An 18,818-nucleotide genomic window follows, 5' to 3' on the forward strand; every position below is an offset into this window, starting at 1 on the left:
AAGACTCCCCCAAGTTTTTATCTACAACTCTGTAATATTGTCATATGAGAATTTAAAAAATACAGCATCACGTGACCAGAACCCTGGGCTGTGCTTCAGAAGACCTGAGTTAGCAACACTGAAAACCTCCAGAAGGAAGGCTCTCATTAAGGTATGTATTCATAAACATCCTTGGGGAAGAAGGACATAAGAAGCAGGGACACTTTTATGTCCTTGGAGGAGAGGCAAAGGGAAAGCCAGTATTTCGGAAGTCTGGCACAAGAGGTGACTTTTTTCCTTTGGATACCCCCAGAGTCTGCAAACCCTGTCTATGTCTTAGTGGCTGCCCCTGGCTCTGGCAGAGAAAAGCAAGCCATGCCATTCTCCCTGGTGGATGCTAGGAGGGTGTCAAAGCTCCTCCAAGAGTGGGAAGGTAGATCAGAAAAGATCTCTCCCGTCACCAGGCATCTGTGGGGAATCTGTCTCTGTGCTTCTCGGAGATCACGGGAAGACACTTGGCTATTGTTCTCAAGGAACAAAGCTGGCAAGCACATGTTTAGCCCTGACTAGATGCTAACTTAAATGATCCCAGGCATGTGCCACCAAAGCCTGAAAAGCATTTTTAAGTCCCCTTTCATAGGAGGAGAGCCTGAAACTCAGTTTGAAAACCCAGCCCAGGTTTACTCTGCTATAAAGTAATCTAGAACTTGGAAGTCGGTGGTCTAGTTTCCAGAAGATTGGAGCTTTTCTTTGTGGGTTATTTTGTTTGGGGTTTTATTTTTTTTTGGTTTTGTTTTGTTTTGTTTTCCCCACAAAACAAATATAGAAAAGAACAAGGATTTGGAATAACAGATGTGTTTGTCATGTGCTAGCTCTGTTGCCTCACTTTCTGTGTAATTTTAGGCACTGGACAGAAGCTGAGATTCAGGTATAATTGCAACTCCAGAAATAGGAAATATTACCGCCTGCTTCACAGGGATTCAAGAGGAATAAATGAGATGATGCGTCTAAAATTCCTGGTCTACTTGTAATAAGTGGGAGTGATTGTTAATACTGTCCACAGATTGTAATGATAAAAGAGGACAGGGGACGTGTGGATCGGGGGTCTGTAAGAAGGATTTGGGGAAGAGAATGAGTTGAAGACCTCCGCTTATTCCAGGATATTAGGAGAGCAGGGCAGAAGAAAGTTGAGCTGAAACTTGTTTTAAAAAATAACTGTAAAAGACAAGTAGGAAGGAAGATGTAGGAGGGGGAGACTTGTTTTGAAAGATGCTGGCCACAAAAAAAAAAATAAAAGGCCCACCTCCATACTTCAGAAACTGGTTTTAAAAACCTACTTTAAGTACATATTTAAATGAAATTAATGTATTTGAAAAGGGCTAACTTGGTGGAGGGGTATAGCTCGGTGGTAGAGTGCATGCTTAGTATGGGTTCCTGGGTTCAATCCCCAGTATCTCCATTAAGAAAAAAAAAAGGTTAAATATATAACCTAGTGGGGAGGGTGTAGCTCAAGTGGTAGAGCACGTACTTAGCATGCACAAGGTCCTGGGTTTATTCCCCAGTACCTCCATTAAATAAATAAATTAAATTAATGAATAAAAAATGGCTAACTTGCTTGGCATTTTAAATTATAGAATGGTGGCATAGTGGATAGAGATGTCTGAATATTCAACAGTCCAATGCCTTGGAAAAATAAGAAGTCTAGACTGAAATTGCCTTGACTATGTGTTTATCAGTTTGAGGCAAGAGATTCTGTTTTAAATGTTGAGTCTTCCTTTCCATAAATATAATATATATTCATTTTAGTTGTGTCTTCCTTTATGTCCTCTAACAAAGTTTTTATAATATTTTGCATAATTGAACTGCTGTTTTTATCGGGCTTATTCCTAGGAATTTAGTAATTTTTGTTGCTTGTATGAAATGGAACCATGTTTTCTGTTGCGTGTTTAAATTAGGTATTTATGGAGCTTATGATAGCAGTTAAAGGACTGAACTCAACTTTTTAGTATTGTGTGACTCTATCTCTGAAGCAGCAGGCTGGGAGAACAAAAGCAAGATATAAAATGAGAGATGTGATATTAGGCCATTTATGTAAGTTAAAAGCGAACACAAAACAGTATTATATATTGTTTCTGGAGACACGTAAATGAGCAGAGGTAAAGGGGGAAACCATTTGGAATGATACTTACCAAGTGGGTTGTAATTGCTAAACTACAGAATTCCCTGGGGTGTGGGGATAAATTGTGTCGTTCAAGGGAACTTCCACTTTATCTCTATTGCAGAAGGAAGGAAGGAGGAAGGGAGGGAGGGAGGCAGGAAGAGAGGAAGGAATGGGAAAGAAAAAGAACCAAAAGCAAACATGTCAATATGGCAGCAGTTGCTAATTCTGGGAGGTGGAACTATAGGTGTTTAAGTTTTCTTTGCAAATTTTGTCTTTTCTTATCCAACCCAACCACTCGGTGTTAGCCTGAGCAGTTTTTAACTTAAAAAAAAAAGCTAATAGACTTTATTTATTTTTTTTTAATGTCTGAATTCTCACGTTGAATCATTAAAATGCCCATGAGTTTACCAAAAAGAAACTGTTCACAGCAGTTTGCCACTTAACAAAGTTATTACCACCAAAGAATTTGATTATCCTGTATAATTTTATCTCAGTGTATAATTTCATGTTTACCAAAGGGTATGTTATTGGTCATCAACTTGAACTGAAGGAGTATTAGTATTCTCAAATTCTACTTTCAAGCTAACAGCTGATTCCAGATATAATCATGAATAAGGGCAAGGAAAAAAATTAAATTCATATTTCTAGGTAGTTACACAGCATACTGACCAAGTCAATATAGTATAAAAAGAAGGCCTATCTAATAGCACAATGAGATGTTAAAAACTGTGTCTAAAATAGATAAGCAACAAGAATATACTGTATAGCACAGGAAACTACAGCTGTCATCTTGTATTAACTTACAGTGGAGTGTAATCCGCAAAAAATGCTGAATCATTTATCTGTAAAACTGAAAATAATATAATATTGTAAATAACTATACTTCAGTAAAAAAGAACAGTATTCAATAAGTATTTTTAAAAATTAAAAAAAAAATAGTGCCTTAATTTCTCATAAACATGATTGTACAAATCACACCAGGGGGTACTCTTAACAATGAAATAATGAATGACTTCTTTTAATTTGAAATATAGTCAGTTCACAATGTTGTGTCAATTTCTGGTGTACAGCAGAATGCTTCAGTCATACATGAACATACATATATTCGTTTTCATATTCCTTTTCACCGTAAGTTACTATAAGATATTGAATACAGTTCCCTGTGCTATACAGTATAAACTTGCTTGTCTATTTTATATATAGTAGTCAGTATCTGCAAATCTCAAACTCCCAATTTATCCCTTCCCACCCGCTTACCCCCTGGTAACCACAAGTTTGTTTTCTATGTCTGTGAGTCTGTTTCTGTTTTGTAAATAAGTTCATTTGTGTCAGTGTTTTTTAGGTTCCACATATAAGTGCTATCATATGGTATTTTTTTTTCTCTTTCTGACTTACTTCACTTAGAATGACAATCTCCATGTCTATCCATGTTGCTGAATATGGCATTATTGTATTCTTTTTTATGGCTGAGTAGTATTCCATTGTATAAATATACCACAGCTTCTTTATCCAGTCATCTGTTGATGTACATTTAGGTTGCTTCATGTCTAGGCTATTGTAAGTAGTGCTGCTGTGAACTCTCGGATGCATGTATCTTTTAGAATTAGAGTTCCCTCCAGATATATGCCCAGGAGCGGGATTCCTGGATCATATGGTTAAGTCTGTTTTTACTTTTTTGAGGAATCTCCATACTGTTTTCCATAGCAGCTGCACCAAACTACATCTCTGCCAACAGTGTAGGAGGGTTCCCTTTTCTCCACAGCCTGTCCAGCATTTATCGTTCGTGGACTTTGTAATGGCCATTCTGACTGGTATGAGGGGATACCTCATTGTAGTTTTGGTTTGCATTTCTCTGATAATTAGCGACATTGAGCATTTTTTCATGTGCCTATTGGCCATTTGTATGTCTTCATTGGAGAATTGCTTTTTTAGGTCTTCTGCCCATTTTTGGATAGGACTGTTTGTTTTTTCCTGATTAAGCTGTATGAGCTGTTTATATAATCTGGAAATTAAGCCTTTGCCAGTCTCATCTTTTGCAAATATTTTCTTCCATTCTTTAGGTTGTCTTTTTGTTTTGCTTATGGTTTCATTTGCTGTGCCAAAGCTTATAAGTTTAATTAGGTCCTATTTGTTAATTTTTGCTTTTATTTCTATTGCCTGGGTAGACTGCCCTAGGAGAACATGGCTGAGATTTATGTCAGAGAATGTTTTGCCTATGTTTTCTTCTAAGAGGTTTATCGTGTCTTGTCTTATGTTTTAAGTCTTTAAGCCTTTTTGAGTTTATTTTTGTGTATTGTGTGGGGGAGTGTTCTGACTTCATTGATTTACATATAGCTGTCCCGTTTTCCCAACACCATTTGCTGAAGAGGCTGTCTTTACTCCATTGTATGTTCTTGCCTCCTTTGTCAAAGATTAATTGACCAAAAGTTTGCAGGTTTATTTCTGGGCTCTCTATTCTATTCTCTTGATCCATGTTAGACTTTACTTTTTAGAGAAGCATTAGAGTCACAGAAAATTTGGGTAGAAAAGTCACAGAGGTCCCATATAGCCTGTATCAGCCTGTGTGGGCTGTCATAACAAAATGCCACAGGCTAGGTGGCTTAAATGACAGAAATTTATTTTCTCCCTGTTTCAGAGGCTAGAAGTCCAAGAGCAAGGTGCTGATAAATTGGATTCCTGTTAAGACCCTTGGGCCACCTTCTTATTTTGTCCTTTTCCTACAAGGACACCAGTCTGATTGGATGAGGGCCCCACCCAATGATCTCATTTAACCGAAATTACCTCCTTAATGGCCTGTCTCCAAATATAGTGACATTGGGGGTTTCTTGGTCAATTTGGGTTCCTATAACAGAATACCATGGACTGGGTGACTGATACACAACAAAAATTTATTTCTCACTGTTCTGCAGACTGGGAGGTCCAAGATCACGGTGCCAGCACAGTCAGGCTCCGGTGTGAGCCCTCTTTCAGGTTGCAAACTGCTGACTTCTCACTGTATCCTCACAAACGTTAAAACAGAGAGAGGAAGCAAGCTCTCTTTTGATTCTCACAAGGGCACTCACTCCATTCATGAGAGCTCCATCCTCATGACCTCATCTAATCCAGTCAGTTCCCACCTCCTAATACCATCACAGTGGGCAGGGGTAGGGTTTCAACTGACAAATTTTAGGACACAAACATTTAGTCCATAACAGGGGTTTGGAGTGGGGGGCCCAATTCCGTTCATATTTATTTATTTATTTATTTATTTATTTATTTATATATATATATATATATATATATATATATATATATATATATATATACATATATATATTTTAAATGGTGGTACTAAGGGTTGAACCCAGGACCTCATGCATGCTTAGCATGGTCTCTACCACTGAGCTGTTTCTCTCCCCCTCAGTCCATATTTTTAAATAAAAATATTTTGAAGAAATGAATCTCTCTTAGGTACCTTTGTGACCAGACCCTTCTGCTTGGATGGATTCTACACTGGAGCCCAACGTGACAACAGTAACTGACTACTACTATCCTGACATCATCTCAAGCCCCTGCGATGGGGAACTTACCCAGAGAGACAGCAAGTTGCTTCTGGCCGTCTTCTACTGTCTCCTGTTTGTATTCGGTCTTCTGGGAAACAGCCTGGTCATCCTGGTCCTTGTCGCCTGCAAGAAGCTAAGGAGCATCACGGATGTGTACCTCTTGAACCTGGCCCTGTCCGACTTGCTTTTTGTCTTCTCCTTCCCGTTTCAGACGCACTATCAGCTAGACCAGTGGGTGTTTGGGACTGTGATGTGCAAGGTGGTCTCTGGCTTTTACTACATTGGCTTCTTCAGCAGCATGTTCTTCATCACCCTCATGAGTGTGGACAGGTACCTGGCTGTGGTCCACGCCGTACATGCCATAAAGGTGAGGACAGCCAGGATAGGCACAGCCCTGAGTCTGGCAGTGTGGCTGACTGCTCTCTTGGCTACCAGCCCACTCCTAGTATTTTACCAAGTGGCCTCTGAAGATGGCACTCTACAGTGTTACTCCTTTTATGATCAACAGACTTCGAAGTGGAAGCTCTTCATCCACTTTGAAATGAACATCTTAGGCCTGTTGATCCCGTTCACCATCCTTCTGTTCTGCTACATTAGCATCCTGTACCAGCTGAAGAGGTGTCAGAACCACCACAAGACCAAGGCCGTCCAGCTCGTGCTCATCGTGGTGGTGGCCTCTTTGCTCTTCTGGGTCCCCTTCAATGCGGTCCTCTTCCTTTCTTCCCTGCACAGCATGCGCATCTTGGATGGATGTGTCATGAGCCAGCGGCTGATTTATGCCACCCACGTCACAGAAACCATTTCCTTCACCCACTGCTGTGTCAACCCTATTATCTATGCTTTCATGGGTGAGAAGTTCAAGAAGCACCTCTCAGAAATCTTTCAGAAAATTCGCAGCCACATCATCTACACAGGGAGAAAAATCTCTGGGGAGGCCTGGGAGAGGTCATCTTCCTCCCAGCACTTCTCCCGTTCCTCCAGTGTGGACTACATTTTGTGAGGATGATGCCTTAAAGCAGGCCACTGCCTCCGTCACCAGACCTCCTCCGGGAGACAAAAATGATTCACATTGGAGTCTGAGGCTACATGAATGATACTCTTAGAAATTCAGTTCTAGACATGTTGACTGAAATAAATGCACAGCCTACAAGTTAAGAGTTATGTTTTATTTGGTGGGAGGACTCCAGCTGGGATGACAGCCTCTCAGATCACTCTGAGGGACTGCTTGAAGAGGTAAGGGAGGAGCTAGGACATATAGGAGCTTTACAGCAAAGACCAGGTAGTTCAAACAATAAAAGATTACTTGTTATCTGAAGAAAACCAGGCATCTCAAGTTAAAGAATTTAGTACTTTTCTATATTTGGGAGGAAGCAAACATTTGGGCTCATTGAATTCATTCCTTTGACAAGCATCTAGCTATCTAGGGCCATTATCTTGTCCTTTATTATTCTGAGTCCTCTCAGAGTGCACCATTGTGGCTGCAGGCTTGTCTTCCCTGGGAGGGTGGCAGGAGCCGCTGATGACTTGGTTACAGCATTCTTTGTTTACTGATATGGTTTACAGTATTTTTTGTGTCACAGATACAAGACCTATTTCATGATGTTAAATGAATACTTACTCTTGCAGGTTAATCTTCTCAACTCTCAAAGACTTTTACTATTTTCTGAAAAGAGTGTATATATTTCACTATTCATTGTAACCTTAACTATAGGGACTTTTTTCCCCTTAGTTTGTGGTGTCTTTATCATATACCAGTTTAAGCTTTATCAAATGTTTTTTCCTTATCTACTGAGGTGATCATGAAGTTTTCCTCCATTTTTCTGTTAATTTGGTGAACTCCATTGTTTGGTTTTCTTATTTTAAATCAACCTGTATTTTCCTCGTGGTCATGATCATTTTAAAAAATAATTGAATTCTCTTAAAATTTTCATATCTGTGTTCATGAGAGATATTGTCCTGTAATTTTCCTTTCTTATAATGTCCTGGCCAGGTTTGGTCTCCAAAAACATGTTGAGAAGTACCCCTTTTTCAACTACTTTTTATACTAATCTCTGAAAGAGTTTGTGTAAAATATTGGGTGTTATTTCTTCCTCAAATGCTTGATAAAATTCATTATCAATTCATTATAATTCATCTAGGTTTCTCTACAGGAAGATTTCAAATTATTTATTCAATTTCTTTGGCAGACAGAAATTATTCAGAGTTTTTTATTTTTGCTTGTCTCTGTTTTGGAAAGTTGTGATTTTTAAGGATTTTCCCATTTTATCTAAATTGTCACGCGTATTAGAATAAAGTTGTTTCTAATATCTTTTTATAGTCTTTTATTTCCTGTTCTTTTTCCATTATAGTTTATTACAAGATATTGAATATATTTCCTTGTGCTAATCTGCTACTTTATAGTCTTTTTTATATCATGAGGCTCTGAAGTAATGTCTCTTTTCATACTTGATATTGGTAATTTGTATTTTCTCTTTATTTTTCCTTGATCAGTCTTACGGGGTTTATCAGTTTTCCTAATCTTTTCAAACAACAAGCTTTTGGCTTTATTGATTCTCTGCTTATGTCTTTTCATTGATTTCTGCCCTGATCTTTATCTTACCTGCTTTCTTTGGGTTTAATTTACTGTTTTATTCTAGCTTCTTAAAAATGGAATCTTAGATTCTTGATTGACAACCTTTGCCCATTCCTGAAACATGTCTTTAAAGCTTCAAAACTCCCTCTCAGCACTGCTCTGACTGCATCCCATACATGTTGATGTAATACATGTTCACTAGTTTTCAATTAAATTATTTCTATTGTGAACTCATCTTTGAATCAGGAGTTGTTTTAGAAATTATTTAAAATTTTCCAAACATTTGGGGATTTCTAGTTATCTTTATCTTTTAATTTCTAGTTTGCCTCCACTGTTCTCAGAGAACACACATATGTGTTCAGTTTTTGACATGTATTGAGAATTGTTTTATGACCCAGCATATGGTTTACGATGGTAGATGTACCACATATCCATGAAAAGAATGCATATATTGTGCAGTTGTTGGCTGTAGATGGTTAATCAGATTGTTCGAATATTCCATATTCTTGCTGATTTTTTCTGTTTGCTTATTCTGAGTGACTCAGAGAGGTATATTAAAATCTCTAATTGTGACTGATTTTGTCTATTTTTCATTTTAATTCTGTTAATTTTTGCTGCCTGTATCTTAAAGCTGTGTAATTAGGTGCATACAAATACAGGATTGTATGCCTTTCTATTGAATTGACTCTTTTGTCAATATGAAATGTCTTTTTTCCCCCAGTAATACTTTTTGTCTTCGGGTCTGCTATGACTGGCATTACACAGCCACATCAGCTTTCTCTTGACTGATGTCTGTGTTTCTCTATCTTCTTTTACTTTAAACCAACTATCTTCCTATATTTAAAGTTTCTCTCTTGTAAAATTTAATTGAGGCTTTTTTTTTCTTTTTGCACAGAAAGTTTTGTTACCATGAAGATAAATAGTATGTATAAATTCTAAAAATTATTTTTAAATGAAATGTTCTGTTGGATTCCATTACATAGCATGCAAAAGATTAATGTCAGATTTCAGAACATTTTTTTCTTTCCTTTGACAATTTAACAGCACAGCTTTAATTCAGATGATACATTCTGCAGAACTGACACATGCTATACCAACTGTGAAGAAGAAATACGCCTGGAGGACAATCTGATCATCTCGGAACGCTTCCAACAGCTTTATCTTGAAATGTTTAAATATGTGCTTACGATATTGACACCACTCCTCAAAAAAGTGTAAGCTTCCAAAAAAAATGAAGCTTTCTTCTGCTCTAGCCACAAATTCTGATACTTCATTCTGAATATTCTGTGAGCTCCATTATTATGTTGAGGTTGCTATTAACAAAAGACAAGCTCTCCTCATTCTTAATGTCCAGAATCTAAAATTCCAGCTGAAATGTAGCCAGGTGGCAATTTCCTGATAATTTGTAGAGTTCTTTATAGAACTTTCATTGAAATCTCTTCTGTCATCTCAGTGCTTAAGCCTGTATTTTCTTGGAGTAATTTCTTATATTGATGCCAGTAAGTGTATTTAGAAATGAAGTTCTGATTCCTGGGGTGGGTAGAGTGCATACTTGGCATCCACAAGGCCCTGGGTTCAATCCCCAGCGCCTCTGTTAAGGGGAAAATAATAATAACAATAAATAAAACCATCAAAAAAAAAAGGGAACTTCTATTAAAAAAAAAAAGAAGATTCTGATTCTTAATGTCCAAGCTGATTTCTCAGATCTTTTGAAGATTCCCGTCCTTCAGAATCTGATTGGTGTATTTCTTGAAACAATTTTCAGGCTCTGGAGATCTCTTCCCAGGGTGCCGGCAGCTCCTTGCACACCGGCTCACAGCTGCCACCTCAGCTTCCAAGGTGCAGCCCTTGGGCATCCATGCGGCAACACTGACTGGTACCTGGCCCCCCTGGGGTCACCTATCACTTCTCGACAGCCACGTGTGCCTCACCCAATGCAAGGAGCCTGCACAGCTTCTAGCCAGTGCAGATCTCCTGAGCTTGGCAGGTAGACAGAAGAGAGATGATCACTCTGCACCCCACTGCGTGGAACCCCATGTCCACAATATCACAATTATGTCCCTGTGCGCATTGCCGTAGGTGTCTGTAAGCAGCCCCTGCACTGTAGGGAGGTGGTTCATTCACTCATGCTGTTCCAGCCATTCTGGCCTCCCTTGAATCCTAGGAGATTGGTCTCCACAATTTATGCAAATGATTCTTCTCAATTTGTGTGTGTATATGGTCTTTTTTCCCCCTGAACTCTAGTTACCTGAGGGTTAGTACTTTTACTTTTCTTATCCGTATCTTGTAGCTTTATTTTATATTTTCTGGTTTTTTTTTTTTTATTAAAGAGCTCTTCAATGTGCTTTTCCAATTTTCTAACTTGTTTCAGCCATCTATATTTTTCACACTGGCACAGTGATGCCCTCAATACTTGCTGAGTTGAAATAAGGAGGTCAGGAGGGGTGTGGGGAAGGGAGCAGAGGAACATTCAACATTTTTAGGCACCTGTTTATTCTAAGCCGGGCACTTCACCAGTGTTTTATCATTAATCTTCAAAGAGTCCTTCAGGATGATTATTGTTAACCTAAGAGGCTGCCGTGTTAGAATCCCAGAGCATGGTGTCTCCAAAGCTACGTGAGTTCCACCGTGACTTCTGTACTGGCCAGCAAGTCTCCTGTCTTCTCACACATGCCCTGTGCTCCTCGGCTGGGCTTCCCCGAGGCTGGATTAGGCTGGGTCCTGCAGGACACGACTCTGAGTTCAGCCAGCCCCTCAAGAGGGGCCATCACAGAGGCACCACCAAGGTGAACTATCCCTACGGGCAGTGTGTGAATTGGGGAAGAGTCTCCTCTACCTGTTGCTGGACTGCTGCCTGCCAGGACTTTCCTCTCTCCCACCTAGCAAAGACCATTTGGAGCAACCAGCACTTGTGAAGTGGAATATACCTCTGGATCTTGGACTACGCCCACCTTTCCTGAGGGGGACACTGTGAGGGCCATCTCAGAATGTCCTGGAGTCTGCTCCTCACTCACAGGCCAGCCTAAAGAGTCAAGGCGGCCATGTGTAAGGTAAGGTTGAAGATGGTCTTGATGATGCTATCTGTCTTCTCTGCTCCATAGAATTGCCTGGTGTCCCATCTGTAACCCGTAAACCTCTTTGTACACATAAAAGGCTAATTATCATCACTGTAATAAAAATACACAGCATACAGCCTTGCACTTCAGCTGTGTAGCTTTGGGCAACTCACTTTCAGTGTTTTGTGCTTCAGTTCCCCGACATGTAGGATGCAGGTGGTGATAATGCATTGCCTCTGATTCATACGGGACTATGAGTCTGTGTTCTGACGCCACCTGCCATTCACTGGCTGGCGGTAACAAGAGTCGCCTACAGCAGGATAGAAAGGATTAAGGCTCATTCCTGTAGGTATCTGGGTGTATGTGGGTGGTATGTTAAGAATGTGTTTGTCCATAGAAAACAACTTTATGGTTACCAAAGGGGAAAGGGGAGGGATAAATTAGGAGTTTGAGACTAGCAGATATATACTACTATACATAAAACAGATAAACAACAAGGCCCTACTATATAGCACAGGGAACTATATTCAATAGCTTGTTAATAACCTATAATGGAAAAGAATACAAAAAAGAAGAAAAAGTTATGTAACTATCTAGGAAAGGCTGAAAAATGATTCCAGATGAAGGGAAACTCAAGAGACATGACAATTAACTGAAATATATGATCCTAAATTGGATTCTGGATTGAGGAGGGGTGGGAAATGTTATGAAGGACGGTTTGGAGACAAGTGGTGAAATTGGAATTTGGAGTGTATATGAGATAACGTAAGTATTAAAAGAGATAACAGAGAAACACTTAGAACTGTGCTTGTGTATAGAAAGCACAATTCATATTCCCGGTTTTTACCTGCAAGGATGTCATCGTCTGCATCTACTTCATACACTGCTGCATCTCCAAGCCTGGAACAGTCCCTGGCACATAGCATGTACTTAATTAATGTTTGTTGGATGAATAAATGAACTGACACCTGAAACAAGACAGAGTTAAGAACTAGGGTGAGGTATCGGGGCCGTTGGTCCTCACACACAGAGACGGAGGTTATCCACTCTGGTTCCCGGACGTTGTTCGTCACCTCGGTGACCCTGGCCTGCAGAGCATTCTGAGATCGATTCTGTTGTTCCAGGCACCTGGTTCACACAACCGAAAATGCATCTGACAGCTCCCCAAATCAAATGCATGTGTGATTTACTAACTTGCAATTGCCTAATGTCCCTTCTACTTCTGCTCCTCGCTGCTTTGCCTGGCGAGGAGGGGAGGGAGGTGGATTTTGCTGCATCCTCTCTCTGCCCCTCAGGGGACCCACACAGGTGCTCATTGGCTGAGTCCAAGCCTCAAGCCAGTGCAGATCTACTAGGAGGAAGGAGGGTCAGATGGCAAACCTCAGCTGGACATCGTGCTACAGAGAGGTCTCCAGGGGCTGGTGAGGCACCGACAGGCAGCACCCCTTCTCCTAGTGCTGGCTGGCACCCCCAGTTGTTCAGGTCAGCCTGGATGCCAGCCTCACCCATCAAAGCGAGTACCTACCTGGCTTACAGATGCCGGGCAGCTGTGAGTGTGGTCCGAGGGTCCCAGACTGAGAGAGTTGGAAGGGACCCTAGACATCACTTAGTCTTCTGTCTCCTTTGACAGATGAGGAAACTGAAGCTGGGAGATACAAGCAGCTTGCCCAAGGCCAGAGCAGCTAGCTGGTAGAACAGAGCCTTAGAGCCAGGACTCCTGATTCTTAGAAGATGCTCATTCCACTTGGCCATTTCATCCTATATTGATGGGTGGGTCCTCAAACTGGGGGCTTAGAGATAACATCTGGAGGCCCCTCCAGTCTTACTGATCCTGCTGAACATTTCCCATATGGGAAAGTGGGGTTGCTGATCCCCAGAGTGAGCAGAATGAGGGAAAGAGAATCCGATTAGGGGCAACTCAAGGGAAAGTAGCAATTACATTTTAATAAGGCATTTTCTGGACCAAAGGAAAAAAAGAAGGCATAATTAAAAATGAATTGTGTGCAAATTAAGTGCTGAAAAGTAGCATCAATCGGACGTCATCCTTCAGATGGGTAAATTCATTACAAAAATATTTGAGTCCACGCTTGGTGTCCTATGAACAACACTAGAAAAAGGATTCTTTGGGATGAAACTAGAGAAGGGGAGACTTTTCCTGTTGGATTCAGATGAAGCTAACATCTCGGAGTGCTTGTTCTGGGCCAGGTTCTGAGCCAGGTACATTCCTGTATCATGAGCTCAGGCAGTCCCCACAGCAACCTACAGGGAAGGTGGTGGTATTCTCATTTTACAGATTTGAAAACGGATGCTCAGAGCAGTTAAGGGACAAGTAGCATCATGTACAGTGTATTAATGGGAAGAAGTTACGGAGGCTGAATTCAAACGCCACTCTATCCTCTGCCAGCTGGCAAAATAGCTCCCTGCAGGAGGGCAGTAAGGATTAAGGACCATTCCTGGGTGTTAGACTTTCCCCTGCTTCAGAGCCCCTCTATCCACAAACAGGAATCTCTGTTTTCTCCATCTGTGTAGGTAAGGAAGAGCATATACAGGGAACCGTGAGTAAGCCGATAAATCAGCCAAAAAACAGAGCAGGAAGGACCGACTGGCACCGGCGAATACGAACAATAACCAGGCAGAAGGTACGAGAAGATGTTGCCGTATGATGGATTATCCAAAATTCCTGGGAGGAGGACTGGACACCTAGACTGGTCCTCTCCTCTGTCTGCCAGAAAAGGGATCTCTGGCTGAGCCTCCAGGTGTAATGGGACGGTAAAGAGGCGCAATAAACCAGAGAGTCAATTGTCTTGGGAGAAGAGCCTGGAGGACTTGGAGGAGCAGGAGAGGGAAAAGGCCGGGAAAAGACTGGGTCTTTGAATTGTTCACCAGCCAGGGTTCTAACGTTATCGAGGCTCCAAGCTCCCATGTGCAAGTAGAGATCCTTCTAAAGTGCACATCTGACCATTTCATTCTTCTGCTTGTAACCCTTCTGAATAAATCTCAGATTCTTCAGCATGACAGCTCAGGTGCCAATCTTTCCTTCTGACCTCCTTCTTTGCCCCCTTTCCCTACTACTAGATGCTTCTACTTGTATAGTTTTGGGAACCTGACATGCTCTCTCCCATCTCTGGGTGTCTGTGCACACTCTGCTTGGTGAGAACTGGCCCATCTATTAAATACACACAGGAATGAATGAGTCACACTGGAATGGGACCAGGCAGAGTTTGCTACCTCTTTTGGACTTTTCAGGTCTCAAGTAGCCACCTGCATTCTGATACGAAGGATTATTCCCTCCCCAGTGCCAGCTGGAGCCTCCTTGTGGTGGGGCTGTGTAACGAACTCATGGAGAAGACTGTGGATGGGACATGGACATGACTTCCAGGGTGTTGGTGCTCTATGCAGTTCCTTAAAGAGGCAGAATTTGCTAGGATCGCTAAAGCTGTCCCTGGTAAGTTCACACCCCTAACTCAGGAGAGCTTAACCGGAGCTGTGGCCGGTCTCTGGATGATGATGCAGAGTTGTTGGCAAATCTGTGCTTTGTGTGTGCACTCTCCTCCAGGACCTCTGGGCCCAGCCCCGGGCGGCTAGCATTATCCTGAGAGTCAGGTACGAGGCAATCTGGACATTGTGACCTAGACTCATGATATTCAGCCAGAAAAGGAACATGGAGGCCCCCTCGTTCAACCCGCTCATTTTACAGGTGAGAAAACTGAGGCCTGGAGAGGTGACAAAGTGAGTGTTTGGCAGATCCTGGACTACAATCAGGAATTCCTGACTCCTGGGTCAGCCCCTCTCTCCACCCCTGTCTGCAGTCTTCACCCCTGCCTGGCCTCTCCTTCCACCTGCCAGCCCCACCATCTTCTGTAGACCAGACAGGTGGAGTGTGAGTGAGGAATTGGGAAGGGGCAGTGCCTGAGGTTAAGGATCAGTGCCCTCACCCGGGGTAAACCCAAGGCTGGTCGCCAATGGGCAGCAGTCCAGTACCTCACTGACCTCTGAGGCCAGGAGCCAAAACCTGCTGGGGACTGGACTTGTGCGCCCTCTAGTGGTCAGTTTGAGCTGAGCTCGTGAATGGGAGAAGGACATTGGATGGAAAACGAAGGTTGATGAGTCCTGCATTGGAGAGACAGGAGGAGCCAGCCAAAAGTCTTCTAATATTATATACCGAAGCTGTCATTCAAAATTCTGCTTTGAAATTCTTGGCAAAATTCAGGTGTTTGATGAGTATTTGGATTTTATGTATTGGAAGCTTCACCCTTGAACTCTAAATAGGGCCTCTAAACTCTCTGCATTTCCCTTGGAGGTCATACCGTACAGATGATCTCCCTTAAATCTCAGACCTCTGGGAGTGAGAGGGGACATACCTACTTATTTTACAGAAAGGATTTTTGCCTGCTAATTCCTCAATCTGCCACGGTCAGATTAGTATTTGTGATTCAGTCGATAGGACAGGGGAACCCTGAATTCACAGTGGTTTACTCCTCTTCGCCGTCCCTCCCACTGCGGATCCCACCCCCTTATTGGAAACTGCTCTTCCCCTTCAGAGGTTTATGGGGCAATTCTGGGCGGCACAGATAGGAAGCTGAGGGCAGTGGGTTTTCCTGAGGACCTCCTCTGGACAGGTGCTTTCAGCCCTGGAGACCTGCCCCGCCCTGCCCCGCCCCGAGGTCTTTCTCACCGACTCAGCTCTTGTCTCTAGTCCAAAAGGCAGAAGATGCCTGTCTCTTTCTCCAGATCACAGAGATGGAGAGACTCGGCTTTGAGTATGTCATCTGCCACAACGACTCGGGGAAGAAGTGCATCTGCTTGTTGCCCCTCCTGGATGGGCTGCCTGGCTGAGGCATGGAGGACCATCTTAGCCAGCAGCTCAAATGGGCTTTTTCTTGATCAAAGAGCCAGGGGCATGAGAAGGTGAGAGGCCAGCTGGCAGGTCCATGGCTGCCTTCAGCAGGTTCTTTGTTACTGCAGCCCAGAGGAGCATAACCCTTATTCTCTACCCACATGAGGTGTGGCCTCACCTTGTTAGGGACTAATCCTGCATCTCCTAAATGGCAGAGGGGTAAGCAGTGAACATTAGAAATGAAAGGGGGGAAGAACTATTCTTGTGCAGTGGCTAGTATATGCTAGACCCAATATGTGGAGCTTCAGCTGTGTTAATTTAATGCTCACAAAAATTCTTAGGAGATTTTCCTTGATCCTGTCTTATAGGTGAAGAAATAGATGCCCCAAGTGGTCCCGTGACTAAGGTCGCATGGCTAGAAATGTGGGATGTAGAGTTAGGTCTCTGCCTGCAAACCCATGCTGTTTTCACTGCACTATTCTAGTTCCACCTGAGACCAACCCAGGAGGGAACACAAGACTCACCAGAATTTGTGGTTGGGGCTGGTGGGGGGAAAAGGGGTTCTTCTGCTACTTTTATTTTATTCTCTTCTAAGCAGATGCAACTCACTTCAGACAGCACTGCTCGTCTCCCCTGTATTTGTTTGGCTCTTACTTCTCTGCTCTACCCTGAGCAATGTAAGAGTCTGGTCCTGGATTGCAGGGAAGCCTCCAGCCTTTCACCTCACTGGAACCTGGCCCTGCGGAGCAGAATCCTGGGCGACTCTTTCTTTCCCTTTCTTCCCTCGTCTGGCCCTATGGGATTACCCAGGGTGGTGCTCTGGGGACCTGGAGAGACACCATGGCGTACAACAGTGCCAATGCAGTCTTTACAGGGACCACGACCCTCACCTTCAGGAGGTCTGTTTCCTTGCCTCTGTGTGTGTGTGTGTGTGTGTATAACACATATAAAAGATTATATTAATATATTAATCAATATAGTGATTATATGTAATATTAATACATTAACATACATATAGAGAGAGATTTATTTCAAGGAATTGGCTTATGCAGTTGTGAGGACAGCCCAAAGTCTATAGGGTGGGCCATCAGGCTGGAAACTCTTGGGCAGGAACTGAAGCTGCCGTCTTGAGGCAAAATTTCTTCTTCTTCAGGGAAGCCTCAGTCTTGTTCTTAAGGACTTTCGACTGTTTAGATTAGGCCAAACCAGATTATTTAAGATACTCTCCTTTACTTAAAGAGAACTGACATACATGTGTGTATAAATGATCACTATGCTGTACACCAGAAATTAACACAACACTGCAAATTGACTCTACTTCAATGAAGAAAAATTAAGTGAACGGATTGTGGATGATAACCATATCTACACAACACCTTTACAGCAACTCTTAGATTCATGTTCATTGAATAGCTGGGGATTACAGCCAGGTCAAACAGACACATGAAACTCACTGCCACGAGAGGAATACTTGTTTACACGGAGAGCCATTCTGCTACAGATGAAGGAAACCTTCCTCAGGTGGGGAGAGCTATTTGGTATCAGGCAAAGCGTAAGTGGGTCCTGCTCACCAGTGAGGGCAAGACAAACCCATCCAGAGCTGGGAGAACCATGGGCTTATGTTTATGAACTTTCAGCCCAGATGTAGTGTATGTTTCCTCACTGGGAAGATGACAGGAAAACAAGAGGAGCTTGATCTTCCTAGAGGGTGGGGAAGTGGTTTGTCCCGATGCTGGTGGAGTGGCTCCTGGCTTCCATATGATGATAAAACACTAAATGCCACATAGCCTGGACTTGCTTTACGGTCTCTTTCTTCCACAGCCCCTGACGCCTCGGCCCTTGGAGTGGAATCCCAGGGCCCCCACGCTGACAGTCTTCCCCCAACGGAGGCGTCCACCCGCTTCTCGGAGACCAGCCCGCCAACCCATTCTTTCCCCCCCTGCCCTCTCCCAGCCGCTTCTTCTCCGCTCAGTGGTGAGGCTGGAGGCCAAGGTCACTGGCACGGAAGGAGGAAAGGTATTTCTTGCTTGCGAAGCCCACAGCTGCAACAGCACCATCCTCTTTGCCGAAGCTTCTGGTGACTCCACTAGACTGCGTGTTTTCCCGCCGTTTGTGCCCACCTTTGTGATGAAGCACAGAGGATGACTTCTCTCACTGCTGCACTGAGGGCGGTGCCTGCCCTGGGAGACTCTTAAGGCTGCATGTTAGGGGCGAGAGGATTAAAACAGAGAGGAGAGGAGCCTCTACCATTATAGGTTAGAGGCCATGATAACACAGCCATTCTTCTGTCTGGGAGGCTGCCTGGCATGAAGAGGCTCATGAAGATGGAGGGGTGGGGGTTGTGCAGTGGAGGGGGCAGGTATCTCCCCTCCTGACCCCCTACTGGCTTCCAAAAGGCAAAGGTGGGCTCATTGCTTTGACAACAACAGAGGGAATTTAGATATTTCCAGAAGCAGCTCGGGCTCCACACAGACGGGAAAGGTCTCCCTGAACTGGTTTTCCTGGAAGCATGGGGGCGGGGGGCGTTCATTGGCATGCTCCTCAGTCTCCCACCATCTTCTTCCAAATGTAGTGACACAGGTGCCTGGCACTGTCCTCCGGCCCCGGACGGCTTGAACCCAAAGCCTCCTTTGGAGCCCAGGTTCTGTCTCTCCCATTCATTTCCAGCATC

General features: G+C 43.1%; 1 protein-coding gene and 1 pseudogene across 2 annotated transcripts in view; one reads left to right on the forward strand and one right to left on the reverse strand.

Annotated features, from left to right (window-relative positions):
- Nucleotides 1-8,423, forward strand: part of CCR8 (C-C motif chemokine receptor 8) — a 127,401-nt gene extending 118,978 nt beyond the window's left edge. Inside the window, exons 8-9 of one of the 2 annotated variants that reach the window (XM_072941041.1) lie at nucleotides 50-151; nucleotides 5,591-8,423. In XM_072941041.1, coding sequence (XP_072797142.1) covers nucleotides 5,621-6,682 — 1,062 coding nt within the window. In that variant the 5' untranslated portion in view covers nucleotides 50-151; nucleotides 5,591-5,620 and the 3' untranslated portion in view covers nucleotides 6,683-8,423. The remainder of the gene's footprint in view (nucleotides 1-49; nucleotides 152-5,590) is intronic. The other variant, XM_015236222.3, reaches the window with a different exon arrangement.
- An 887-nt stretch (nucleotides 8,424-9,310) lies between these two features.
- On the reverse strand, nucleotides 9,311-10,110 carry LOC102525513 (centromere protein P pseudogene; annotated as a pseudogene).
- Between the last annotated feature and the right edge of the window lie 8,708 nt (nucleotides 10,111-18,818).

Source organism: Vicugna pacos, chromosome 17 (genome assembly GCF_048564905.1).
Source record: "Vicugna pacos chromosome 17, VicPac4, whole genome shotgun sequence".
In the NCBI taxonomy this organism is placed as follows: Eukaryota; Metazoa; Chordata; class Mammalia; order Artiodactyla; family Camelidae; genus Vicugna; species Vicugna pacos.